Source organism: Physeter macrocephalus, chromosome 6 (genome assembly GCF_002837175.3).
Source record: "Physeter macrocephalus isolate SW-GA chromosome 6, ASM283717v5, whole genome shotgun sequence".
Taxonomy (NCBI): Eukaryota; Metazoa; Chordata; class Mammalia; order Artiodactyla; family Physeteridae; genus Physeter; species Physeter macrocephalus.
The window spans coordinates 31,753,873-31,781,831 of NC_041219.1; the positions used below are offsets into that span (position 1 = coordinate 31,753,873).

The 27,959-nt window shown below is 41.0% G+C and overlaps 1 protein-coding gene and 2 non-coding genes across 6 annotated transcripts in view; all 3 read left to right on the forward strand.

Moving 5' to 3' along the window:
* The first annotated feature begins 12,167 nt into the window (after positions 1 to 12,167).
* Positions 12,168 to 12,239, forward strand: TRNAD-GUC (transfer RNA aspartic acid (anticodon GUC)). The gene has a single exon. It is a non-coding gene; the product is annotated as a tRNA-Asp (tRNA).
* A 734-nt stretch (positions 12,240 to 12,973) lies between these two features.
* On the forward strand, positions 12,974 to 13,045 carry TRNAW-CCA (transfer RNA tryptophan (anticodon CCA)). Its single transcript has one exon. It is a non-coding gene; the product is annotated as a tRNA-Trp (tRNA).
* An 8,209-nt stretch (positions 13,046 to 21,254) lies between these two features.
* Positions 21,255 to 27,959, forward strand: part of TMPO (thymopoietin) — a 28,100-nt gene continuing 21,395 nt past the window's right edge. For 2 of the 4 annotated variants that reach the window (XM_028490472.2, XM_024127261.3), the window contains exon 1: positions 21,453 to 21,847. In XM_028490472.2, coding sequence (XP_028346273.1) covers positions 21,569 to 21,847 — 279 coding nt within the window. In that variant the 5' untranslated portion in view covers positions 21,453 to 21,568. Of the gene's footprint in view, positions 21,848 to 27,959 lie in introns of all 4 variants that reach the window. The other 2 variants (XM_028490470.2, XM_024127262.2) reach the window with 2 other exon arrangements.

Here is a 27,959-nt window from a genome sequence, read left to right on the forward strand (position 1 = left end):
AAATTGGTAATCTAGTGAGTAATTGGGTTTTCCTGAGTTCCGTGAGCCATTCTAACAAATTAATTAACCCCTAGGAGGGGGTCATTTGAACCTCCGATTTATAACAGGTTGGTCAGAAGCACAGGTAACAACCTGGGCTCGCATCTTGTGGGACTGAGCCCTTTACCTGTGGAATCTGGTTCTGTCTCCAGGTCAACAATGTCAGAATTAAGTTGAATTCTCAGACACCCAGCAGGCATCCAAGAATTGCTTGTTGATGTGGGGAAGCCTCCACACACAAATTGGAATTGGATCTGGGAACTCTTTTGGAATACCTCAAATCTTACACCAAAATAAACTCCAGGTGGGTCAAGACTGACATGTGAAACAATGAAAACCTAAAAGTACGAGATGAAAATACAGGAGGATTATTTTCTAATCTGGGAGTAGGGAAAGCCTTGGTGAGCATGATATAAACATAGGAGCTATAAAAGGAAAGCTATGTCTGAATACATTTTTTTAAATTCTGCTCAGGAAAAACAACAACAAAAAAACACCAAAAACAAACTCAAAAGACATGAAAAACTGGAAACAACTATTTGCATTCCTACAAATCAATAAGAGACCAATAACTCAATCAAAAATGGGCAAAGGATATAAACAGACAGTTGCCAGGCAAGGAATTACAAATGGCTTTTAAACATATGAAAATATGCTCAACCTTCTCCATAATAAGGGAAATGCAAATTAAAACTACCAGATTGGCAGATACAAATTTTGATAACACCATGTGGATGGAGGTTAGAGAAACAGATGCTCTCACATATTGCCGGTGGGTGTGTAAACTGGCTCAATCCCTGTAGAGAACAATTTGACAATATCTATCAAAATCTAAAATGCATGTTTTGGCAGGCACCATTAGTTTACACCCCAAAATCATTCCTCCATGTTCCTTGCTAACTGAGTCCAGGTGCTCAGGTGGCAATGGGCCAAGTTCCAAGCACTAAGTTTATTTATTGACTCATTCTTATTTATTAAGCACTTACTCTCTACTAGGCACTGTTCTGGGCTCTGGCCATACAACATTGAAAGAAGCCACCAAACTCCAGCCTTCATGATAATCCTGCACCTACTGATTGAAATTCCAGAACATAATGGCAACTGTGGCATTTTGATGTATATTTTAAGTAATAGATACCATATAGTTTTTCACCCAAATTGAGACACTTTTGAAAGTGAGTGGACTGCTGTTAATAAAATACAGTGGGACAAACAGGCACAAGCTAGGACTGTCCCACGCAAAGTGGGAAATATGGTCACTCCTAGTAATCCTGAGATCATGATGATGTCACAATCATCTCAGTTGCTGTTCTAAAATGATTTCACCAGGAAACTCTGGAAGAAAAGTCAGACCCAGACTAGCTCTGGAGAAAGTACAAATGACAGATACATATGAAAAGACACTCAACCTCTTTAATTATGAGGAAAACTGGAATTAAGTCAGTAGTAAGATGTCTTGAAAGAACTTGAAATAGAGGAAGGATGTAGTCAGAATGCTTTCAAAACATATGCACCTCTGTTTGATTTGAAATTTTAATGCAGTATGTAATTTTCCAGGCATATCTCCAGATAGAAAACTGATTAAAACATATTGTTAAATTAAGGAAAAACAGTGTTATACTAACAGATTTCAGTTCTTATAAATAGCACAGAACACTAGAATACCAAAACCTATATTGTAATCACTACTCATTTTTACCAGGTAGTCACTTTCCCAGACTGCTGGTGACCCAATAGGGGTTAGAGAAACATAGGGAAACAATGGCCAGAGTACTTCTGGAGAGGCTTTCTTAAGGGACAAATTCAAAAGGAGAGTTTACTGGAGCTGCCTCTCCTCATGCTCCAACGTTGAAAGTGGCCATAATGCCCAGAGCTGCAGCAGCTATCTTGTAACCATGCGGTGACAATCATGAAAAGAAAAAAAATCAATTTTCTAAGGGTTGCAGAGAAGAAGACCCAGAGGAATGAGAAGAAAGAACCTAGAGCTCTTGACAACCTTGCTGAGCTGCCAGACCACTCCTAACATCACTTGAGAATTGTAGCTGTGGGTCAAAGATGGGAGAGAGACTTTCCTCTGCATACCCTTCAGAACTTTTTGAATTTCATACTATGTAGTTTCATACTATTTCACCATATGCCACCCCAAATAAGTACTATTTTGAGATTTTTACTTGAAAAACAGCAGGAGAAAAAGGAGCTCTGACCTCCCCTTTTTTCTTCTTGAAAGCAAGGGGTAAAACTCCATGTGAAAACATGTCCTCCCTATACCAGGAGGAAAGAAACATTCTTATCACCAGAGATGAGGCGTCAAGGCCAAGAGAATTCTGTACAAACAGACCTTGTTAAAACAACTCCCATCTTCCTTTGGCCTCCCCATGTATTTTGATTCCTTGTCCACAGTTGCCTCTCTTTGTTCAACCTAGTATAAAAATATTCAGATTTTGCCACTTCTATGTTCTTCATTTTCCTATGGGGGTTCCCAGATACATGTAAAATCTGTATACTTTTCTCCCATAAATATGTCTTATGTCAATTTAATTCTCAGGCCCAACAGAGACGCCAAGAAGGTAGAAGTAAAGTTTTGTCTTCCCAACACCTATTCAAGTAAGACTGTAAAGCCTGGGACCCCATCAATCCTTAAACACTTAAAACAAAAATATTCTTTGTCTACATTGGTTGGTTTGTTTGCTTTTTAGTGGAAATATACTTTTAAAAAACATGTGGTTTGATGTTTACAAAGAAGTAAATTATAGACAAAAAGGTCCTTCAGTATCAACTCTCACATTATATTGACAAAGCTCAAAGTGGCAGAAATCATTATCAACAGTCAAGCTGAAGGCTAGATATCCAGACCCCTTTCATCTAATTTATTTGCACTCAATCCGAAGTACTGATTTATATTTTAATTATAGAACAAAATCTGACTTTCCTAGTTTTAGAACCCAGAAACCTGTGCCAAATGCTTTGAGAACTTACTTTATTACAAGATTTTTTTTAAATACCCAGATGCCGACTTCAATTGTTTTTTAAGAATCACTTTCCACACCTATGGCTTCAAAGACTAAACCTGTCAGGCTTGTTGGTGTGTGACTCCTTCCTCTAAGATTCCAGACATTCTCGTCTGCGGCTTCACGCTGTGGGGAGAGCGCAGTGTGAAATGGCCGTGATCTTTGTGGGTTACTGTCTGGCTATACCTCACTGGGACACCAGAGGGCGCGCGGAGGGCTGGCACTTGTTTTTCTTTAAATCCTGAATCAAAGTCCGCGCGGAGAACAACAAAAGACTGGGAACACAGGGGCCGGGAGACAAAGGGAAAAAGGCTGCACGCCCTGTTTTACTGGCGTTGAAGTTTGCTTACTCATCCACCCACCTCCCCGCCTTAAGGAACTAGATATAAACAACTTATGCTGCAAAATAATGAAATCTTGGGCTGACAAGGAAAATCAGAGAATGGATTAGTCACCCTAGTTCTATGAAAGACTATCACAGGTGTGCGTTTGAGCTATTTGCTTTGCTTGATATTAGTAACTTACCCCCCCAAAATTTTTATTTCTTGTTTTTCTGCGTTCATGAATAATACAGGTACGTAGCAGAAAATTTAGAAAATACAGAAACGCAAAAAAAAAGAGATCATCAACATACTCTACCCTAACATTTTCCCATATTTCTTTTCAAACTTTTTTCAGTATATAGAAACGCATAGAAAAACAGTGCACTTCATATTATTTTGTGCTGACGTCCTTCTCATTTACTACATCAACTTCATTTTTATCCATAAATTCTGATAACCTTGCTAGTCACATGAGTGAATCACAGAAGAATAAGAAATGTCAGAAGCTTTTTCCCTAAGATAGCAACTTGAATGCCAAACCCGAGTCGTGCATATGAAGCGGGAATTTTTCTGTTGCTTTGCATTTAGAAGAGGAAACAGGTAAAGATTAAAGAAAAGAAGTAGAAACTATGCCATCCCACCCCAAAAAGGGGGAATGAACTTGTCCTTCCCGGCTGTCTGAGGATCACTTACGGTCAGACAGATCAATCTACACAGCCACTAACCGGCAGGTCAGCAGGTGGCCAGCAAGACCCGAAAAAAGTTAGAAACAGGAAGGTCAGTGACCTTGAGTCTTGGGGCCAGTGCCAGCAGGTGGCTTCCTCAGAAATCGGAACGGAAGCTGAGACCAACCCTGGGGCCGATAACCACAGCGAAGGTGGGGCCGATAACCACAGCGAAGGTGATGCCGAGATCTGATGCTCTGGAACACTCCCCGCACCACACACACACACCTAATCACTCAGCTCACAGATTCCCTTGCATTAGTACAACAACAAAAAAAGAAGAGAGTGGTGTTCTCAGCCCTGGGAATTTAGGAGAATCACTGGAGCTCTCTGAGTCTCAGTCTCCTTACCCAGATAACTGAAAGGGTGGAAAAGATCCAAGGTTCCTGCCAGCCCCTCAAAGTCTGTGATCCTTTACGATCCCCGACTGTGCATAACAATGAAAGATGGAGACATTCTCTGCCTTCTGCAGCCCAGGAGCAGCAGTCCCTCTACTTGCTGTTTCCCAGATCCCCACATTCTCTTTCACAAGCTCTGTGCCTTAGCATTAGTGCTTCCCCCTTGCAGAAGTGCTGGAAAACTTTTCCCCTTCTCTTTCAAAGTTCATCGACCTTTGAAGGCCCAGCTAGGTTTTCCTCAAGCACCTCAGGCAGAGGTAGTCCTCCCTTCTCTGTAATTCCATACTATTTTGTACGTACTTCCATCACTTTCTACCTGTGTGACTGTAACCTTCCTGTGCCTCAGCTTCCTCATCTGTAAAAGGGGGAGAATTATTGTACCAAACTCAAAGGATTGTAAGAGGATTAAACGGTTAACAGGTGTAAAGCACTTAAAGCAGAGCCAACATTTATCAGGTTCTCAATAGGCCTGGATTATGCCTCCACCATAACACTTAACAAAGTGTTGAATAATGATCAGTTAAAGGGTCTATCTCCCCCATGATCTGAGTCCTCAAGGCAGGAAGTGAGTCTTATCCATATCTTTGTCCCCACTGCCTAGCTCCATGCCTGGCACAAAGAATAAATCAATAAAGGTTTTTGTTTGTTTGTTTGTTTTCTTAATGAGAAGGAAAAAAAAGACTGAAGGGTTGATTGAACTAGAGCGGGACACACTTTTGCCTCTCAGTTTTAACTTTGGATTATTGTTTAAATAAATTAGGCTGGGAAACAGTGAAGTATGATTTTTTTCCCCTTCATAATCTAAACATGTACCCATCCAGGCCCAAATCATAAACATTTATATTTGAATTTTAATGTTTATGAAGGGTTAATTCCCATATTTGCAGGAGAAGTTCGGTGTTTTAATAGATATAATGTTTCCGTGAATGAATGATTATAGAATCCAAAAACTACTCAGGAGCAATTTAGGCTCTTTAATTATGGGGAGAAGGGAAGGGAAGAAGAAGGTTGGGTAATGAGCTAGCCCAAGTTCTTGTTTATATTATATTCAAAGGTTGGGTTGAGGAAGTGAGCATAACAGAAAAAAGGGAAGAGACACAAGAAACTAGGTCATGCATCCTCTGATAAAAACAAAAAGTTATTTAAGAGAATGAAAAGACAAGACACATCTTGGGAGAAAATACATCTCCCAAGATATATATGTGTTGATATATATATATGTATATGTGTGTGTGTGTGTGTGTGTGTGTGTGTATGTTGATATATCCCAAGATATATATCATATATGATATATCTGATAAAGATTAGTAATCAAAATGTACAAAGAACTTTCAAAGTTCAATAATAAGAAAACATCCCAATTTTTAAAAGGGCAAAAGATTTGGATACTTAAATAAATCCATGGAAATATGCTCAGCACCATTAATTATTAGGGAAAGGCACATTAAAACTACAGTGAAGGGGGAGGGAGTGGGGGAGGATTAATTTGGGAACGTGGGTCTAGCAGATGCAAACCATTATATATAGAATGGATAAACAACAACCTCCTACTGTATAGCGCAGGGAACCACATTCAATAGCCTATAATAAACCATAATGGAAAAGAATATGAAAGAGAATATGTATATGTATAACTGAATTACTTTGCTGTACACCAGAAACTAACACAACATTGTAAATCAACTATACTTCAGTTAAAAAAAAAAATTAACACTGGCATCACCAAAAAAACAAACAAACAAACTACAGTGAGATCCCGCTACACACCTATTAGAAAGGCTTAAATAAAAAATACTTACAATACCGTGCTAGCAAAGATATGGGACAACAAGAACTCTCATACATTGTTGGTAGAAATGCAAAATGTTACAGCCACTTAGGAAAACAGTTTGGCAGTTTCTCATGAAGGTAAACATACACTTACCCTAAGACTCAGCAGTCCTACTCCTAGGTATTGACCCAAGAGAACTGAAGATCTATGTCCACACAAAAACCTGTACACTAATGTTTGTAATAGCTATTTTTATAACAGTCAAAAACGGGAAAACATACAAATGCCCATTAACTAGAGAGTGAATAAACAAACAACCATACAATAGAACACTAATCAGCAATTTTTTTAAAAACTACTGATACATACAACAACTTGGACGACTCTCAAAAGCATTATGCTAAGTGAAAGAAGCCATATTCAAAAGACTACAAACTGGGTTTCCCTGGAGGCTCAGTGGTTAAAAATCCACCTGCTAATGTAGGGGACATGGGTTTGAGCCCTGGTCCGGGAAGATCCCACATGCTGCGGAGCAACTAAGCCTGTGCGCCACAACTACTGAGCCTGCGCTCTAGAGCCCGTGAGCCACAACTACTGAGCCTGTGCTCTAGAGCCCGCGAGCCACAAATACTGAAGCCCGGCGCCTAGACCCCGTGCTTCTCAACAAGAGAAGCCACCGCAATGAGACACCTGCGCACTGCAACAAAGAGTAGCCCGGCTCATTGCAACTAGAGAAAGCCGGCGTGCAGCAATGAAGACCCAACGCAGCCAAAAATAAAATAAATAAAATAAAATAAAAGGCTACAAACTGCACAGTCCCATTAGTACGACATTCTGGAAATGGAAATCTCATCAGCGGTGCCTGGGATTGGAGAAAGAGGACTCACTGCAAAGAGGCATAAGGGGACTTTGTGATGAAAGTGGTGGAAAGATTTTGACTATGGTCAAAATTCATAGAATGCTATACCTAAAAAAGAATGAATTGTACTGCTTGTAAATTATATCTCAATAAACCCTAAAAATAATAAATAAATAAACAGAAATGAATAAGAGGCCGAAGTTCTTAACACAGCCTGCGAGACTTTGTCCCACTCCCGGTTGGCCTTTCAGCCTCGTCTCTTCCATGACCTTCCTCTCGCTCCCTGATCATGTCAGCCTTCTTTCAGCCCCTCTGCTCACCACATTTCCTCAGTGCCTATAATCTTTGCACATCCAGTTCCATCTACCAAGAAAGCTCTTCCCTCTGCATCTTCTTCTTAGTAACTGTCACAGTGGTGATTTTACATTGCTGCTGTTGTTGTTACTATTCTGTGTCTCCTCCACTGAAATGGAAGCTCCTTGAGGTCAGGGTCTGTCTTTGCTCATCACTGTATCTCCAGCCCCCCCGCACTGTGCTGGTACAACGACCTGTACAATGAATACTCAACTATTACATTCAACTGCCTTCTCTGTGTCTCAGACTTAACACATCCCAAACTGAAATGCTTCTTACCCCCCAAAATACTGCTCCGCAGGCAGAGCTGCTTCGTTGCACAGTTCAAGGAGTGCCGGCCACAGGGCATCCATGGGAATGGCGCCCTGCCTCCCCCAAGCTGTGCCCTTCACGTGGACTCTCCACATGGATGCAGTGCTCCGAGCATTATTCTTCTCCACTGCAGTTGGTGGCAAGTCTATCCTCCCAGTTGCTCAGGCCAAACATTTTGAAAGCATCTTTGATTCCTCTTTCGCTCTCACACCTCACAGTCACTCTATCAGGAAATTCTACTGGCTCTACCTTTGAAATATATCAGCTCCTCACACATTCCCAACCACTCCTACTCCAGCCTGAACCACTATCACTACTGCAATAGACCTCTTTGGTCTCCCTGCTGCTGCTCTTGTCCACTACAGTCTACTCTCAACCCAGGAGCCAAGAGCCCTTTAAAACATAAACCAGACCATGTCATTTCTCTTTTCAAAGCCCTATAGTAACTCTCTATTTCCCCTCAGAATAAAAGCCAAAGTCTGCAATGAACTTTAAGGCCCCACAGGCCTCCCAAATAGTTATACGACTACACCTCTCACTTCCCTCAAGTCTGTTCAAATGTTACCTTCTTAAAATAAAGACTAGGGGGCTTCCCTGGTGGCTCAGTGGTTGAGAATCCACCTGCCAATGCAGGGGACATGGGTTCGTGCCCCAGTCCGGGAAGATCTCACATGCCGCGGAGCAGCTGGGCCTGTGAGCCATGGCCGCTGAGCCTGTGCATCCAGAGCCTGTGCTCCGCAATGGGAGAGGCCACTACAGTGAGAGGCCCGCGTAGCACTAAATAAATAAATAAATAAATAAATAAAGCCTAGGGCTTCCCTGGTGGTGCAGTGGTTATGAATCTGCCTGCCAATGCAGGGGACACAGGTTCGAGCCCTAGTCCAGGAAGATCCCACATGCTGCAGAGCAACTAAGCCCATGTGCCACAACTACTGAGCCTGTGCTTTAGAGCCCATGAGCCACAACTACTGAAGCAGGCGCACCACAACGAAGAGCAGCCCCTGCTCTCCGCAACTAGAGAAAGCCTGCGCACAGCAACAAAGACCCAATGAAGCCAAAAATAAATAAGTTAAAAAAAAAATTTACAAAAAGAAATGAAGCCTACTTTGACCACATTCTATTTACTTAACTTGCCATTCTCCAAACCCACTTACCGTGCTATATTCTTCTATTTCCACTCTTGTCACCATCTAACTTATTTATCTATGATCATCATTGTTTATGGTCTGTCCTCCTTCTGTTAGGATATAAGCGCCACAAGAACAAAATTTGTTAACTGAAACCTCTTCATGCATCTAAAGCAATGTCTCGCATATTGTAGGTTCAATAGTGAATAAATAACTACAGTGTCTGCTAAGTAATTAGAGATTAATAAATATTAGTACAGGAACAAGTGTGACACATACAAAGTGATAAAACTTTTTCTCTCCATAACTCATATTTCTTTGTTAATATACATGTATGTGGAACTGTGCAGCAGGGTGAAAACTGCACAAGATTTGCAGTCAAGGCTTGGGTGATTCCTGGCCTCTCACCACTTCCTACCTGTATAACTACACAAGATTCTCGTATAGGGATAAAACACTTGCCCTGTTAACCTCCCAGGGCTGTTGGGAAGAGAAAATGAATGTGAATTCTTTTGCAAGCTGTGATAAGCTCTACAAACAGTTACTTAGGTAAAGCAAGATTTGAAACTTTCAATAACATCAATTGCCATCATGCTGTTTACCTCCAAAGAGAGTTCTATGCCCTCTGTACTGCCAGTCCGATTTTAACCTTTACTTTCTCCCAGTGCTGACAGTGAGGAATCTCTGAGCTGCCTTATCCTGTTCAGGTTAGTTACCCTCTCTTTTCCTTCCATTTTAGGAAGATGGACAGCAGGTGTTGCGTTCCCTGCTACATAATCTCTGCTGACTCAGGCTGCTTCTTCCCATCCCTAGGGAGGATAAAAGAGGAGCAGTAACAACACATGTATAGCCACTGGCATAGCTTTACAGAGCTTAGGTGGAGAGGATGGTGTCTATTCTGAAGAGACAAGGATTAAGCCTCTTCTCCCACAGTGTGGAGCCTTGTGCAAACAGTTCAGGAGACCGGGCTTCCCAGTGCCCTGAAGCCTCTCCAACTGAGAGACCACAGGCAAGTCTCTTCAGTCCTACCCAGAAAAGGACATCAGCATAGTTATGGCAGGGCCCTCTGGACTTTACAAGAGTTAGTGGAGGGTCAGAAGTAGAAGGAGGCCCAGGGACACTGAGTTTTATTGAGGCTTTGGGTGTATTTAAGAGTGAAAAAAAAAAAAAGTGCCAAAACAGGCCTCACAAATTGCCACTTTTTAAAACTCAAGATGGATTAAAGACCTAAATGTAAGGCCAGACACTACAGAACTCTTAGAGGAAAACACAGGCAGAACACTCTATGACATAAATCACAGCAAGATCCTTTTTGACCCACCTCCTAGAGAAATGGAAATAAAAACAAAAATAAACAAATGGGACCAATGAAACTTAAAAGCTTTTTGCACAGCAAAGGATACCATAAACAAGACCAAAAGACAACCCTCAGAATGGGAGAAAATATTTGCAAACGAAGCAACTGACAAAGGACTAATAACCAAAATTTATAAGCAACTCTTGCAGCTCAATAACAAAAAAACAAACAACCCAATCCAAAAATGGGCAGAAGAACTAAATAGACATTTCTCCAAAGAAGATATACAGATCGCCAACAAACACATGAAAGAATGCTCAACATCATTAATCATTAGAGAAATGCAAATCAAAACGACAATGAGATATCATCTCACACCGGTCAGATTGGCCATCATCAAAAACTCTAGAAACAATAAATGCTGGAGAGGGTGTGGAGAAAAGGGAACCCTCTTGCACTGCTGGTGGGAATAATGTAAATTGATACAGCCACTATGGAGAACAGTATGGAGTCCCACTACTGGGCATATACCCTGAGAAAACCATAATTCAAAAAGTCATGGAAAAAAAAAAAAAAAAGAGTCATGTACCACAATGTTCATTGCAGCTCTATTTACAATAGCCAGAACATGGAAGCAACCTAAGTGTCCATCAACAGATGAATGGATAAAGAAGATGTGGCACATATATACAGTGGAATATTACTCAGCCATACAAAGAAATGAAACTGAGTTATTTGTAGTGAGGTGTATGGACCTGGAAACTGTCATACAGAGTGAAGTTAAGTCAGAAAGAGAAAAACAAAAACCGTATGCTAACACATATATATGGAATCTAAAAATAAAAAATGAAGAACCTAGGGGCAGGACAGGAATAAAGACGCAGACTTAGAGAACAGACTTGAGGACACAGGGAGGGGGAAGGGTAAGCTGGGATGAAGTGAGAGAGTGGCATGGACATATATACACTACCAAATGTAAAATAGCTAGTGGGAAGCAGCCGCATAGCACAGGGAGGTCAGCTCAGTGCTTTGTGACCACCGAGAAGGGTGGGATAGGGAGGGTGGGAGGGAGGGAGACGCAAGAGTTTAAGTTCTATAATAAAAACATTTAATCATGTCAGTTTGTGACTCTATAAATTCACTTATTTAGAGTTAACCTTAGAAGTTTTTAAGTGAGGCCCTCTTGGTCCCCCTGGGAACAGGCTTGATCCTGTTTATGAAAAGGCTCAGGATAATATAAATTATTATATTAATGTACTTTCCTAACCCTATGTTTAATCAATGGCACATTCTTGTTTTGAATTGTTTTAATGTATTATTATTTAACCATTTAAGTGTTTGTCATTTCCGAGTAAACTGTAGACGCCTCAGGAAAAAGACCTAAATACAGGAAAAATCCGCTAATAAAATTTCATTTGGCCTGCGTGAGCCCTTTTGTGTCTGAAAAGCTTACAAATAGTTTGAAGAGGCACTAGACTGTGGGGCAACTCCGACTGCCCCTGACCTCTGGCAACCATATGATACCCTTGAACTTTGACTGAAGAAAAAATATATAAATTTGTGAAGGTAAAACTCTGCTTCCTAACACAACACTGTAAATCAACCATACTCTAATAAAATTAAAATTAAAAAAAAAAAAACAACTCTGCGTCACCTCACGTATTCTTGGTCACTTAAAACAAAAATCTCCCGCCAGAAACCTAAATCATCTGGAAAGCATGAAAAGTCCTGGCAAACTATGTTCAACAGTTCACCATCACTAAAACTGGAAGCGCATTTTGTTTCATTTATTCTAAACCATTTACTGTTTTCAGTGACGAAAAGAGTCCAAGGCGCCCAGAATGGATAATGTGAGGAGCAACAGGCTGAGTATTTTCACACTTGCAGGTGACTGGTAGGAGGGGAAATCTTTCTTTACCTTGAAGTAATACTTGAGAGAAAGTTAAAGAACAGCTCCTCGTTAGTATAGTGGTTAGTATCCCCGCCTGTCACGCGGGAGACCGGGGTTCAATTCCCCGACGGGGAGAGCAAACTCACTTTTACCAACCACTACTACTATTTTCCGCGTAATTCAACTGCCCGGCATGGCTGACAAACACAACATGCGGATATTTTTTGTCCACTACTACTATTTTCCGCGTAATTCAACTACCCGGCATGGCTGACAAACACAACATGCGGATATTTTTTGTAAGTGCGTCTTTTCAAAATGGTAACTTTTAAGCTTAATGCTCACCGTGAGATAAAAGCCAACTCTGAGAGTAAACGCTTTACACTGTTGTCAGAAGGGTTAAGAAGGACGAAAACGTTCGTTAAAAACCCACTGCTCGCTCCCAGCCGGTAGCGGACGCCAGCAGGCAAAGGCCTACGCATGCGCAGTAGCGCCCCGCCAAATTCCAAATGGAGGTCACGAACTCAGCCCACAGAACGGGGAAGGGGTGGGGAAGATGAGGGCCGAGTCTCCGCCCCTAACCGGGCAGGTTAGAACGGAAATCGTTTGCAGAAGAGGAAGGACCGGTGTCCTTTGACCCTGGAGCCTCGACTAAAAGGGGAACTCCATTCTCTCGCCTCTGCTAGTTCCATCCTAGCCTAGGTAGAGGGATAGCTGTGAGGAAAATCTTGGCACTAAAGAATCAGTCTCCAGTCCGACCTAAACTGGATGGAGGGGCCAGGAGAGAATGGAAGACAAGGCGAGGCGTGCCCGGAAGAGACGCCATGTTACCGGAGTCCTAAGAAATTGCGTGAGACACAGCTCAGCAGGACCTCGTGGCGCAACGGTAGCGCGTCTGACTCCAGATCAGAAGGCTGCGTGTTCGAATCACGTCGGGGTCACGGTTTTTTTTATTTTTAGGCCCACTGGTTTCTATAAAGCTAGATGTATTCCCGCCATTTTTTGAAAATGCCTTTGATTTTAGGATTAAATCTTCCTCGTTCAAATGTTATCACAGTAATCCTTAGTCTGCAAAAAGACAAGGATCACTATATATCGTGAAACGTTAAGGATGGTTTTTGTTTTTTTTTTACTGTTTGGCCTTGTGAGTTCTCTGTCATTCAAAGCGCATAATGCATAGAGATGTGGGCTATTACTGTTGCGCATTCGTGTGCATATCAGCCCATGGTGGTCCTTAACAGGAAACGTACAATACATATACCGTACAAGCTGTTTTTCCAAAAACAATTTTAGACCCGTTTGCCTTCGGAAAGCAAGTCCAACAGGGTACAATTTCCAACTTTGTGTAATAGTTTACATGCTTTAGTCCATGTGCCAGGCACTGTAAACAACCCTGCAACGTATGCACATTGTACACGCTTACGGATGAAACTGTGGCACACAGAATAGTTACCCACCCGAGACTCTGAACCGCATGACTGACCCCAGATCCCACTCTTTACTAAATGTTTTATAATAAAGGTAGAAACAAACTGTTGAAAGAACTTGCTAGAATCCATTGGACCTAAGTGATATCAATGCATCTTTTATATTTTCACCAATTAATGCGAGTGGTGACAAATCAGGTACCACTTTCAACTATTAATCTCTCATAGCAGGGACCAAAGTTTACTCATTCACCTTTGTAAACTCCAGTACTCTTAGTACTAAATAGTGCCTTAACAGGCATGTGTCAAATATCTGTTGTACAAAAAATGAATAGCAAGACTAGGAGAAATTAATTTTTTTTATTATTGGATATGTTCCATGGAAGTCACCAAGTTTTCCTGCTCGGTATTTTGAAAATAGAAAATATTAATTTCTTATGTTTCAGCCTAATATAGCATTGGAAATTGTGTTTTTATTCTGTGTAGTTTGTTCTTCCCTTTCTTTTTTGGTTGGATTGAGATTAGATCACCCATTTCAACAGATATTTATGGACCACTGATACTGTGATAAACACTGAGGAAAAGGATACACAGTGTGAAAGTGGGGGTTTTTTGGAGCAGCAGGAAAAAGATACGTTAAGTAACCAAACACTGTACTATGTTGGGGTGAGTGCCATGAGAGTAGCATGAACAGAGTGGTGTGAGGGTGCTAAAATAGGAACATTAACTCCGCCTTGGGTAGTTCAAAAAGTCCTCATAAAGGAAGATCCTGAAAAATAATGAAAGTTTCTTTGTGACTTTAAGGCATTTATTCATCCAATGGGCATACATAAATGCCTTCTATGAGTCAAGGTCACCCTGTGATCTGACTTCTTCAACTATAAAAGTAGAGGTTTATATGTATTACCTTGGTAGGGCCGCCATAGCAAAATACCACAGACTGGGTAGCTTAAACAACAGAAATTTTCTGACCGTTCTGAAGGCTAAAGTCCAAGACCAAGGTGACAGCATGGTTGGTTTCTTCTTGGCTCACAGATGGCCACCTTCTTGTTGTGTTCTCACATGGTCTTTCCTCTATACACACACTTCCCTAGTGTCTCTCTGTGTGTCCAAGTTTCCTCTTACAAGGACACCAGTCAGATCGTATTAGGACCCATTCTAACGGATTCATTTTAGCTTAATCACCTCTTAAAAGGCCTCATCTCCAAATACAGCCACATTTTGAGGTAGCGGGGGAGTAAAGCAATATATATATGTCATTATTAATAGTGCTATAGCTCTAAGATTTTCACTTCACAGGTTCCAGTTTCTTTCCCAAGGCTGGACATTTGTAGTTTCTCAGAATGACCCATTTGCTAACTTGCTGTATCTTTGAAATGACCCAAAATCCAACACCTCATTTTAACTTAAACCTCTACAATCATTGTATAGTAATGATATAAGGAAAGAGGCTCTGGAATACACAAATTCATATTTGAATTCCCAAGTCCTGACACTTAATAGCTCTGTGATTTTGTTCTATTTCGCTAAAAAGTTTCCAGTCTATCATTTATTCATACAAGTGGATTTATCCACTAGTACAGAACGCACTGAGCATTTATCTCACCTGTTTAATAAGCTTTCTTTTGAATTATTTTAAATCATTTACCTAAGACTGATGTACTCTGGATAAACTGATAAAATGGTGCCTTTGGAAATGAAAACTGAAAAAGAGATTCTGAACTCTGATAAGCCAAGTGATTCCCCAGTTTCTCACACGAATTCAAAGTAGTTATGATTACAAAATCGTATGTGTTCATTGTAGAAATCTTGGGAAATACAGAAAAACATAGGGAAGAAAAGAAAAATCACCTGTCCCCATCACCTAGAGGAAACTACTACAAACATTCTGGTCTATATTCATGTAGTCCATTTAAATATACACATATCCATACACATTTCAGTTCTTTATAGAACTGAGATCTTACTCTAACATGGGTCTCTTTTTCTATTTGTATTTTACTTACTGCTGTGTTGTAAACATTCTCTCATATTCTTAAATAAATGTCAAGAACATGATTTTCATGACCATGTAGTATTTCATCAACTGCTGTTTGAGATGACATCCTTAAATTCACAACCAAGTCCTATACAAAACAAGATATGGTATGGAGGTTCCTTAAAAAACTACAAATAGAACTACCATACGACCCAGCAATTCCACTATTGGGCATATACCCTGAGAAAACCATAATTCAAAAAGAGTCATGTACCACAATGTTCATTGCAGTTCTATTTACAATAGCCAGGACATGGAAGCAACCTAAGTGTCCATCGACAGATGAATGGATAAAGAAGATGTGGCACATATACAATGGAATACTACTCAGCCATAAAAAAGAATGAAATTTTACCATTTGCAACAACATGAATGGACCTGGAGGGTATTATGCTTAGTGAAATAAGTCATACAGAGAAAGACAAATACTGTGTGTTTTCACTTATACGGGGAAGCAGCCGCATAGCACAGGGAGATCAGCTAGGTGGTTTGTGACCACCTAGAGGGGTGGGATAGGGAGGGTGGGAGGGAGTGAGACGCAAGAGGGAAGAGATATGGGGACATATGTATATGTATAACTGATTCTCTTTGCTGTAAAGCAGAAACTAACACACCATTGTAAAGCAATTATACTCCAATAAAGATGTTAAAAACAAAAAACAAAAAAAACAGGATATGAAAAATAAGTCACCTGTATGTTAATAACATTAAGAACTCCAAAAAGGAAAATGAAGGCAGTTATCAAGTGTTTTAGGAAGAAAAAAAAAGTTTTGTATGAGTTTTCTGACAAAGTAATAGCATCATTAAAAAAAAAAGAATCTGTGGCTTCACATAAATATCCTTCCACTCTTTCCCAAAGTTTGGGGTACCAGAGCTGTAACATTTTAAAGATTTTTTTTTAAACCTAATAGCTGTTTCAACATAAAAGATAATTAAAATGTTTGTTATATTGGATGAATGTAACACAAAATAAAACATCGTCTTTTTTTTAATTCAGAAATTTCACAGGAGATGACTGAAAGAATCAAGTCCTTGAGAAGGACAGAAGGGTGAGATCCAGAGTACAACTGGTGGAATTCACTCTGATAGAAGGACACCACTTCAATTTAAACAAGAAAGATGCAAGAGAAAATGAGTGCAGATTTGACCGTCTGAAGTTGAGGCATTCCTACAGATGGTTTCTATTTTCTCAAGTATGAAGCAAGGTTACCAGCTGAAAATGGGGACAGGTATGGGGAAGGGATGTGAGCAATTTGAGAAGTGAAGATATGAATGGTTAATCCAGAGAATGAAGAGCTTTGTCAGCCAGTGTCGAGTGCTCCTGTGAGGTCTGAGGTCATGAATTAAAATCAGTTGTTGTATGATTTTTCTCCAGCAATCTTTGCTACTTGGGCGCAAGCAGTGAGAAAGTTTGTTCCAGCAAGGTTCAGTCTCAGCAAGGTTGAGGCTCTTCCAAGCAAGAAAGATAAGAGACATTGGAGTAAGAGAGTTGAAAATGTTTGCAAAAGAGTGATTACATGGATTGATCAGGGAATCCACTTCAGTTGAGTTGGAATGATTGTATGACAGCAGGAGCAGGATAATAGGTTTTTCTTTAAAGTGTTGGGGTTAATGAATTGGAGGTCAGTGAGAATACGATAAATGAGCTGAGGAAAAGAGGCTAGTGATTGACAATTGGGATGCTTGAAATTGAGATTTAGAAGGTAAAACAGCTATTGATGACAGGGTTCAGAGTCTTACCACTGGAGTGGATGGATGAGATGGAATAGAGGAACAAGTTGTTGGAGATGAAGAGGTCAAAGACCTAAGAGGCCCAATGTCAGTGTTACATGGGCCGTCTGTAAGAATGTTGAATTCACACAGAACGTAGACAAAAGGGACGGTGAGGAAAACTTAGAGCATGGAGCAATGGTCTAATTTCTGAGGGAGATTGGCCAGGGGTTGAGAAATTATAGCAGTAAAGAGGATGAGGTGTGATTTATGATGCTATGAACTTCAAATGTTTTTGAAGGAGGGAAGAGGAGAAATCGTTTGGAAGTGGTAACCAGGAACAAAGAGGCCACCCAAACTCTAGCCCAACCTCTTGGCCTTAAGGTACATGAGAGTATGAAAAAAAAAAAAAAAAACCTCTACTTTGGAGCTCTACAGCAGAGTTAAAAGCAAAATTACCTTCATCACCAAAAACAATGGTGCTGGGGATATACCTGGATGCATCTAGGATAATTCCAAGTCTGAATTTGATAACTCATGGCTTTGTAGATAGATGATGTAGAAAGTCAATCTCACTGTCTGATAGCTTATGACATCAACCATGTCTCCTGAGAAATGTAGAATCTGCAAGTAACCTCCTTTTGATAGTGTCCAGGGATAAGAAAAGGAGAGAGAATGAGAGGGAATGAAAATGTTTTTACTCAGGGAACATTGATTTCACGCATCTAGAATGCAGTTCTTTGTGAATTATGTTATCTTTAATGTTGGCCTGTAGCGTACAGTACTGTGTATATTTAAAAGAACTTTCAGAAGACATACAGATGGCCAACACACACTGAAAAGGTGCTCAACATCACTAATCATTAGGGAAATGCAAATCGAAACCACAGCAAGATACCATCTCACACCTGTCAAAAGGGCTATTATCAAAAAGACAAATATTGGCAAGGATGTGGAGAAAAGGGAATTCTCGTGCACTATTTATGAGAATGTAAACTGGTGCAGCCACTATGGAAAACAGTATGAAGGTCCCTCAAAAAATTAAAAATAGAAGTACCATATGATCTAGCAATTCCACTTCTAGGTATTTATCTGAAGAAAACAAAAATACTAATTCAAAAAGATATATGTACCCCTATGTTTATTGCAGCATCGTTTACAACATCGAAGATATGGAAGCAAACTAAGGGTCCCTCCAAAGGTGAATGGATAAAGAAAATGTGATATACATTGATAGACATAGACACAGACACAGACACAGACACACACACACACACACACACACACACACACACACACACACTGGAATATTACTCAGCCATAAAAAAAAAAATGAAATCTTGCCATTTGTAGAAACATGGATGTACCTGGGGGGTACTAGGCACACACACACACACACACACCACACACACACACACACACACTGGAATATTACTCAGCCATAAAAAAAAAAATGAAATCTTGCCATTTGTAGAAACATGGATGTACCTGGGGGGTACTAGGCTAAGTGAAATAAGTCAGACAGAGAAAAATACCGTATGATTTCACTTATAGGTGGAATCTGAAAAACAAAACTAATGGACAAACAAAACAGAAACAGACTCTCAGATACAGTGAACAAACTGGTGGTTGCCATAGGGGAAGGGGATTATGAGGTACAAACTTCCAACTGTAAGATAAATAAGTCATGGGAATGTAATGTACACATAAGGGAATAGTCAAAAAAATTTTAACAACTTTGGTGATCATTTCATAAAGCATAAAAATATAGAATCACTGTTGTACACTTGAAACTAATAAAGTATTGATATGTTTATTATAACTCAATCAGAAATAAAAATAAAATATAACAACTTTCAGACTCAACAGGTGATTTTTTTTTTTTTTTTCTTGTGGTAAAAGGTAGGATTAAACTGCCCGGAAAATTTCTGGTACAAAGGCCCTATGAAAAAAGCAGAGTTCCAGTGCAGCACCCTCAGATGTCCCTCCAGGAGGCTCTGTGATTCCAGCATTGTACTCCACTGGCATCAAATTTACGTAGATTATTATTTTCAAAGTGTCAGTGATGCCTCCTCCTCCTCTGAAGAACCACTTCAGGAACCTAGCTGCCCAGGTATCCTCAGACCATAGGGCAGCTATCAGAGCCTGGAGATCCTTCTATGTACTCCACCCTCGTCAGTAGATCAAATACTAAGCCCTGGTAACTCTGACCCTTTTCAGTTAGAGCGGCAAAACCTACCTCTTAAAAACTGTTAGTACCGTCAAGCCAGAGCCAACCCCTTCAACTATCAAGGTAACGATTTAACAGAATAACTTGCTAATTCAAATAGGATAAACTCGTTAACTGTGGCCTTGCAGATATTCCGCTCAGGACTTTTGCCTTGCGTGTAATTTAAGACTATACTGGAAGAAATAACTGAACTGTGCCAGGCACACTGCCTGGGACCATCCCACACTCATTGACTACATTTATGGGGTTACCAGTCACTGCGAAATCATGGTCGTTCGCCTGTCAGCTCAGTTCACCATCTGAAGATGAAACCCTTGCCTCTGTACCCAGTGAAGCTGGGGGTGGGTAGGAAACGGTTAAGGTAACTCTTACACAGCAACCCAAAGACCTACGAAACAACTGGCTAATTAAAATACAATTTTTATTTTGCATTTCTGATCTGAATACTATTGCTCAAATATATGTAAATACTGATATTTTTATAAAATAATTAGTAAAATTGCCTCTAGGAAAATAGACTATCGTTAAAAGAAATAATGTCTCCTCAATTTCTAAAAATAAAATGGCTTAATTCATACATTTTTAGTATTTCCAGTAAATTTACGGGAACTTAAACAACCATGCAGAAATCAGATAAACTTTTTTTTTTTAAAGTAGCTTATAAAGCATAGTTTGGAGGTCAGAATCTGGGGAAATGATTAAGACACCCTAAATCCAAGGTCAGCTTCTTTCCTTTCTATCTTGAAACATATAAATTCGAAAGGTATGCAAACGCTTGTCATTAATGGTATTTGTTTTCAGAAAGACATTTTTATTGTAAAATTTCTGAGATTCCACCAGGTTTTAACTCGGATCCGTAATAGGGGTTTGCTTAGGGTTTCCGGCCTAATTATTAGTCACTAGGCTTCCCCTAAGATTAAAATCTAGAATGCACCTGTCTCAGTTGTAAGCTATCCATTAAGGAATTCCTAAATCATTTCATTTCGTTGTATTATGAAGCATTAGGTTTAAGTTACGGGTAAGATACTTACGGGTGGAGGGATCCAACCCAGAGACGGCTCTGAACAAAATGCACTTGAGCCCCAAATAACTAAATGAAATAATTTAGAAAGGCCCCCAACCTTCTTTAGGGTAAGAGGCAAGAAGTGCAATATTTGGCAATACAATTTCATCACAAATTCAAGGGTAGTTCAAAGTGCCCCGTAGTCGAGGTCTGGCTTTTTCCGAATTTCGGGAACAAAAGAAGCGTTCCCAAGCAAAGACGGGGATTTAGCTGCCCGCTCTCCCCTTGCCTCCCCCAAGTAAATCAAATGGAGGAAGATGAGCGTCCACATGCACGCCTCGCTCCTTTTCTTTCCCTTCAGAGCTAGCGTTTGGGGAGGAAAGGCTGCGGCTATTCTTCGGTGAACCAGTGTCCCGGGATTGAGAAAGGCCCAGATCCGGGTCCTCGCAGCTGCCGTGAAATCCGGCCCGTTCGCCGGCGACTGACCCTGGAGAGAAAAGCTGCTTCTCCAGCAGGGGAAGGGAGAGGAAACGGCGCACAAAAAGCAGTACGACTTGCCTCTTATCGCCATCCTAAAAGGAAGGATGTGGAAAAGGGAAACAGAAACGAGCCGCGCGACGGAGCTCCCGCCCGAGCGGCTTTTAAACTGCGTTTCCACCACCTCTAGCAGAGCGCCGCGGCTAATGGAACCCGCGCGAGGCGTCCCGCCAATCACCGCCGCGCTTCCTCCGGCCGCGGGCCAATGGCGGCGCCCGTTCTTGGGGCGTGGGCGAAGAGGCTGCTCTCCTTTGGCCGTGGGGTGTGCGCTGGGGTTGGTGCGGACTCCTGTCTTGGCTGCACTGGGCCCCGCTTGTTCTGCAGGGGCTTTTGTGTCCGGCGTTGGCTTGGCTTTGTGTGCGCGAGTTTCCGCTGTGCTCCGTGGCGCAAGTCCCGGCCGGGAGCTGTGAGACTCGGAGGCGGTAGCGCGGCACCCCCCCCACCCCGGGCGAGGAGCGAGCGCGCCGGCGTGAGCGGCGGGTGCAAGGGCTGCGGGGAAGGGGATTCGCCGCCGCCGAGATGCCGGAGTTCTTGGAAGACCCCTCGGTCCTGACGAAAGAGAAGTTGAAGAGTGAGTTGGTCGCCAACAATGTGACGCTCCCGGCCGGGGAGCAGCGCAAAGACGTGTACGTGCAGCTCTACCTGCAGCACCTCACGGCGCGCAACCGGCCGCCGCTCGCCGCCGGCGCCAACAGCAAGGGGCCCCCGGACTTCTCCAGCGACGAAGAGCGCGAACCTACCCCGGTCCTGGGCTCTGGGGCCGCCGTCGCGGGCCGCAGCCGCGCCGCAGTCGGCAGGGTAAGGACGCACGGCCGGGGCCACAAAGGCGGGCGTTTAGCGGTGGGCGCCCCCCCCCCCCGCGCGCGCGCGCGCGCTCGCAGCCCTCCCTCGGGCCTCCTCGGCGGCGGGGCTATCCCCCCACCCGCCCGGGGGGCTGGCCTCTGGGTTTGCGGACGCCGGGCTCGGCCCCTTCGCCGCGGGCCCTCGGGCTCTGAGAGGGAAGGGCGCGGGAGAGGAGAGCCCCGAAGTTAGGGCCGCGGGGCGCGCGTTTTAGCCGCGGTGTGTCGGGGGGTGTGAAGTTGGCGTTTGCTCTCGGGTTGCGCGCGGGTGATGGGCGCGCGCAGGCAGCTCTGTGTCCCTGGACGCCCGGCCGCCGGGAGTGGGCAGCTGGACGGGGACTTCCCTGCCCTTTTCGAAAGCCCTAAGGAGGGTCAGTCCGAAACGGCTACAGGTTACGTTCGAGCGTTTTCCCGCTTTATTAACCGAAATGACTAGTAACCGGGTCTCAGAGCGCTCCCTGGAGGGCAATTTGTGACATACTGATACCTAACCAAAATTTGAAATAAAGAAATTCCCGCCTTTTTATGCTTTTTGCATATGGAGGGCTTTTTGAACGGTTTATGTTTTTCTTGTTTGTGTTACTCCTTTCCAGCAGCAGGCCGTCTTTTGGCGGGGCAGCGTTACTCCAAATTAAACGAGCATTTTAAAATACATCTTTGAGCGGTTATCATAGACGCTCAAATATTTAAAAATTCTAGTTACTTAGGGCTTGTGTTTTAGGGGTTTTGGGGGTTGTTTTTCCTTTTGGTGTATTTGCATGAAGAAAGGAGAAGCTTCGGAATCAGGAGAAATGTTTATTTCATGACATTCTGCTCTGTCAGTGTTGCAATTTGGGATATCTAGTCCCGGGTAAACTCAGATTGGCTCCAGCAAATGCATATTTCGTTTGAGAATAGTTGGGTTTTGTTCTGTGGGGTTTTATGTGCTATTAGTATGACTCTGCCTGGTTATCAGGCTTCAAATCATAATAGAATGTAGTTAAAACTAGTGATTGGTGTAAAGTACAATGCTTTGTAAAACACTGAAAGTGGAGTTTAGAGTTGTACTGATTACTAGTATAACTCAAAATGACTGCTTCTTTCAAAGTCATCTTAACTTTAGTTTTAAAAAATTTATCCAGTGTATTTTCTGGACTACCCAGATGGAAATGAAGGAAAGGTATAATAGACACATGTAGATTTAATTAAATCTTAGCCTGGGCTTTAGAGAAATTGAAAACCTTATGTCTTAAATCGATGCATGGCACATAGTAGTGCCAAATAAATATTGGTTTGATAAGTAAAAGATCAATCGCACCTTCTTGTTTCTCTTGTCTTGTTTTTGAATTTGAAGAAAGCCACTGTACTCCATAATAAGAAATTTATTTTTGAAATAAAGTATATCCCTTACCTGTTTCTCCCCAACCCCTCTGAAAACGAAAGTAATATTCAAACTATTTTAGTAAAAATTTGGTTGAAAATGAAATATCTTCCATTTAAATCAGCACACTTTTTTTTTTAAGTCTTGTATAGAACCTTATGTTGGTTTCCTGTGCAAATGTATCATTCTTGAGCTGTGGAAGTATTTGGTTGTATGTTTATGATAGGATTATTCATTCTTATTTTGATGACGATTCGCTGTCGACAGAAACAGCTGTCTCGGTTCTGATGTTTTTCCTTCAACTTTTTCAAAGAGGGTATGTCCCAATCTACCCTGTGTTCTTTGGGGTGTAAGAAAACCTGAATGTAAAATTTTTTAATTTCAGTTCAATTATCCAACATTTTTGAGTTCCTGTCATGCGCTCTTAACTGCAGGAGTTTGATTTCTGCAGACCTGCCAACCACCATAGTTAATTTTTTAAGAGAACCTCCTATGTCCAGTAGCGTGTATCTCAATGTTTGAATCCATATAGATATCAACTGTGTCAAAGACAGCTTGTAAGTTTTTTCTGCCTTGTGTATTTAAAACTCAAAAATGTGTACCCTGGGCTGGGTGCAGTGGTGTCAACAACTTGAAAAAGTTAATAGTGGTAGTTGGTCAGTAATGTCATTTTTTGCTTTAAAGCACATTAAGGAAAAATGAGTCCTAATTTAACTAAGGAGTCTGATAAATTTTTTTATCAGGCATAGGAAAAAAATATATTGAATTTATAAGAAAACAACCTTAGACCATTTATAATAATTGGTATATAAAATTATTCTCCTTTTATATGTACAGTGTTTCATGTTCTAGTCATTGTTAGCCCCATGTGTAATAACAATATAGTCACATTTCTTAAAGAATATTTATGATCTAGGAGAAAGCCAAATTATGTTTGACAGTTTCAGATAAGGCAGATTTTTTTTAATGGTGAATTTTTAACATTTTAAAACAAATCAAACATTAACATGGATTTGGCCAAGGACATAGCATATACCTTCGATTTAAACATGGGTTTATGAAGAGTATTTTTAACTAAAGGAGAAATTATTTCATTTCAGCCATTGCCATTGTCAAGTACACTTGGTGTGATAGGACAAAATATTTGCATGTTCAAAATTTGGTTTTAGTTTTTACTTTTCTTATTTCTTTTTCTTTTTTTTTTTTAACATCTTTATTGGAGTATAACTGTTTTACAATAGTGTGTTAGTTTCTCCTTTACAACAAAGTGAATCAGTTATACATATACATATGTTCCCATATCTCTTCCCTCTTGTGTCTCCCTCCCTCCCACCCTCCCTATCCCACCCCTCTCATGGTCACAAAGCACAGAGGTGATCTCCCTGTGCTATGCGGCAGCTTCCCACTAGCTATCTAATTTACATTTGGTAGTGCATATATGTCCCTGCCACTCTCTCACTTCGTCACAGCTTACCCTTCCCCCTCCCCACGTCCTCAAGTCCATGCTCTAGTAGGTCTGTGTTTTATTCCCATCCTACCACTAATCTCTTCATGACATTTTTTTTCTTAGATTACATATATATGTGTTAGCATACGGTATTTGTTTTTCTCCTTCTGACTTACTTCACTCTGTATGACAGACTCCAGGTCTATCCACCTCATTACAAATAACTCAGTTTCATTTCTTTTTATGGCTGAGTAATATTCCATTGTATATATGTGCCACATCTTCTTTATCCATTCATCTGTTGATGGACACTTAGGTTGCTTCCATGCCGTGACTGTCTTTAAATAAAAACCATTATTTCTCCTACTGGTTCCTTGGCTGCTGCTTCTGTTGTACAGATCTTCCTCAACTTACCATGGGGTTACGTCCCAGTAAACCCATGGTAAGTTGAAAATATCATAAATTGAAAATGCATTTAATACACCTGACGTGTCAAACATCACTGCTTAGCTTCACCTACATTCAGTGCACTCAGAACACCTAGGTTAGCCTATAGTTGGGCAAAATCATCTAATGCAAGGACTATTTTTTAATAAAGTGCTGACCATCTCGTGTAATTTATTGACTACTGTACTGACAAGCAGAGTGCTTGTCTGGGTCCGTGGTGGTTGCATCTATCCGCTGTCTCCTGGTGTGGTCGCGTGGCTGGTGGGGAGCTGGGGCTTTGCCACCCAGCATCAGGAGGAAGTGTCTTTCCCCATACGGTGGGCCCGAGGAAAGCTCAAAATTCAAAAGTCGAAGTAGTTTCTACTGAATGCGTATTGCTTTCGCATTACTGTAAAGTTAAAAAATCCTAAGTTGATTTTCTTACTCGTGAAAAGTATATTCAGTCACTCGGTAATACTGATTTCCGTTCAAGAACGCTATAGTCGAGTTGGAGAGAAAAGATGAACACACAGGAGGAGAGGCAAAGAATTTCCCCCTGAAAACTGGTTGGTATAGCGTGCTCTAGGATCTCAGAGGGAAAAGAATCAACAGAGGGTAGTCCTGGAGGGCTTTACGGAGGAGGTGGGAATTGAGCTTGTTCTTAGCGGATGGTTAGTATTGGAGCAGCTGGAGAGAACAGAGAGAGAGGGAAGGCGTTGAAGATGTGGAACAAGACGGATAAAGCGTGGAGGTGAGCAGAGAGCTGCGTGCTTGTCCCAGCCAATCCTGATGAACTCAAGTGATTAGTTCAGAACCGCTCCCGTGGGGGTGTCATCTCCATCCTCAAGGACCCCAGGAGTGGAGTTCTTTCATCAGTGTCTTATAGTTTTCTGCATACAAGTCTTTTGTCACCTTAGGTAGGTTTATTCCTACCTATGCCTTTTATGCATCTTGATGGTAACCAGTATTTTCCAGTAGTGAAATTATCAGCATTGTCAACACAAAAATAAACATTTACATAGAGTTGATGGTCTGCCTTTTAGTTCCAGGGTGCAAAGCAGTGTAGCTGTTTGGAATCCATTGGAGCATAGCATTCTTGAATGGTCTGATCTGATGAATTATAAATTCTTAACAGGAAATATTTAATGACATGGAACAGAACAGTAAAGAGTATGTTAGGTAGTAAAAGTTAAATCATAAATTGACCACTATATTCTACAGTAAGGTGTTAAGTGTACAGACTTCTGAATCAGAATTATAGATTCAAATTCCAGTTCTGCCCTTATTCAGATGACCTCGAACAAAGAGCATTGCCTTTCAGATGCTCAGTTTTCATCTGCAATAGGAATAATCTACTAGCTACTTAGAGGATTACATGAGGTTGCATTTGTGAAGATGTCTAGTGCTCAGCACCTACAGCACATGTTAGCTATTACAACATGTGATTTCTGAATTTTGTTGTCTTTATTTAATGCCAGAACAATACAGTGCTACCATAATGTATTCAGAAGTGGATGAGGTAAGTTTGTGCAAGTGATGTATACGTAGTCTGCTCAAATGTTACCATATAACTGGGTATGCAGATTGCCTGAACAACTTTGGACTTGTTTCCTCTCTTGTAAAATGGGGATATTAGTATCTATCGCATAGGATTTTGGGGATTCAATAAGTTAATACATATAAGGCACTTAGAACACAATTTGGTATATAAATGCTCAATAGAATCTGTTCTGTAGTAATAATTAGTTATACATCAGCATCTTTGCTACTAATGGTAGAGATTTAAATAAGAGTGGTTCATAGGTGATATCACAGAACTTTTGGATTTTAAAGTTGAAAAAGAAATTAGAGATCATCTGGTAGTTGGGAAGAAACTGGAGAACAGTGCCTGGCACGTAGCTGGTACTTGGTATTTTGACCGAAGGAAACTAAGAGATTACATGATTTGCTTAAAGGAACAAAGCTCTCTGGAGGCAGAAATCATTACAACTAATGGCTCCTTCTTCCTGGTTGAAACTGCTGGCTTGATAAATATGTATAGTCCCAATTTTTATTCTTATTAAATTTGATATTTCATAGAAAGGCATTACTTTTCTAGAGCTTTTTTCCATAAAAATAAAACTCAGGTGGCCCGTTATGAGCACCTGCTCTATTTGACTTACCTTATGCCAGTTTATTGGCCTTTACTTAAAATTTCCTTGTACAGCTGTAGATTTTCAATATGTTTTAAGAAAATGTGAGGGAGTTGGTTTCCTGCTTGGATATGCTAAGTCTTTGTTTTTTCTTAATAAATTGATTTTTAAAAATAAGTGGCTTATTTCCCCCTCACCAGATGGCACTTTGATTCATTCATTCAACAAAACATGTATCAGGTACCTATTCCTGTGTCAGGCACTCTTTAATTTTAGCTGCTTGGGATACAATATGACAGTGCTCCTGCTTTGTGTTACCCTCTTAAATGCTACATCTAAAATCACCTGAGCTACACATCAAAATACAGATTGTCAGGCCCAATATTAGGACTCAGAATGGGGTAAGACTTCTAAAAATAGGGGCAACTTTTCCTAAAGTTTTGAGGCTTTGATAACAAACCAGACTTAAGGACTGTTGTTCAAGGAGTTTACCGTCTGGAGAAGGTAAAACATATGTACAGATAACTAATAAAAAGTAAGCAGAATGTAGTGAGTGCCAAAGACAGATTATTTCTTGAAAACTTCACGCTGCTTCAGGAAGTTGAAATTCCTGGATGTTTGGTTAGGAGTAGGATTTGAACATTCTTATGGTTAGAGGGATTTTTTTCTACAAGTAGTCTGTACCTGACTGCTTTTTTTTGTTTAA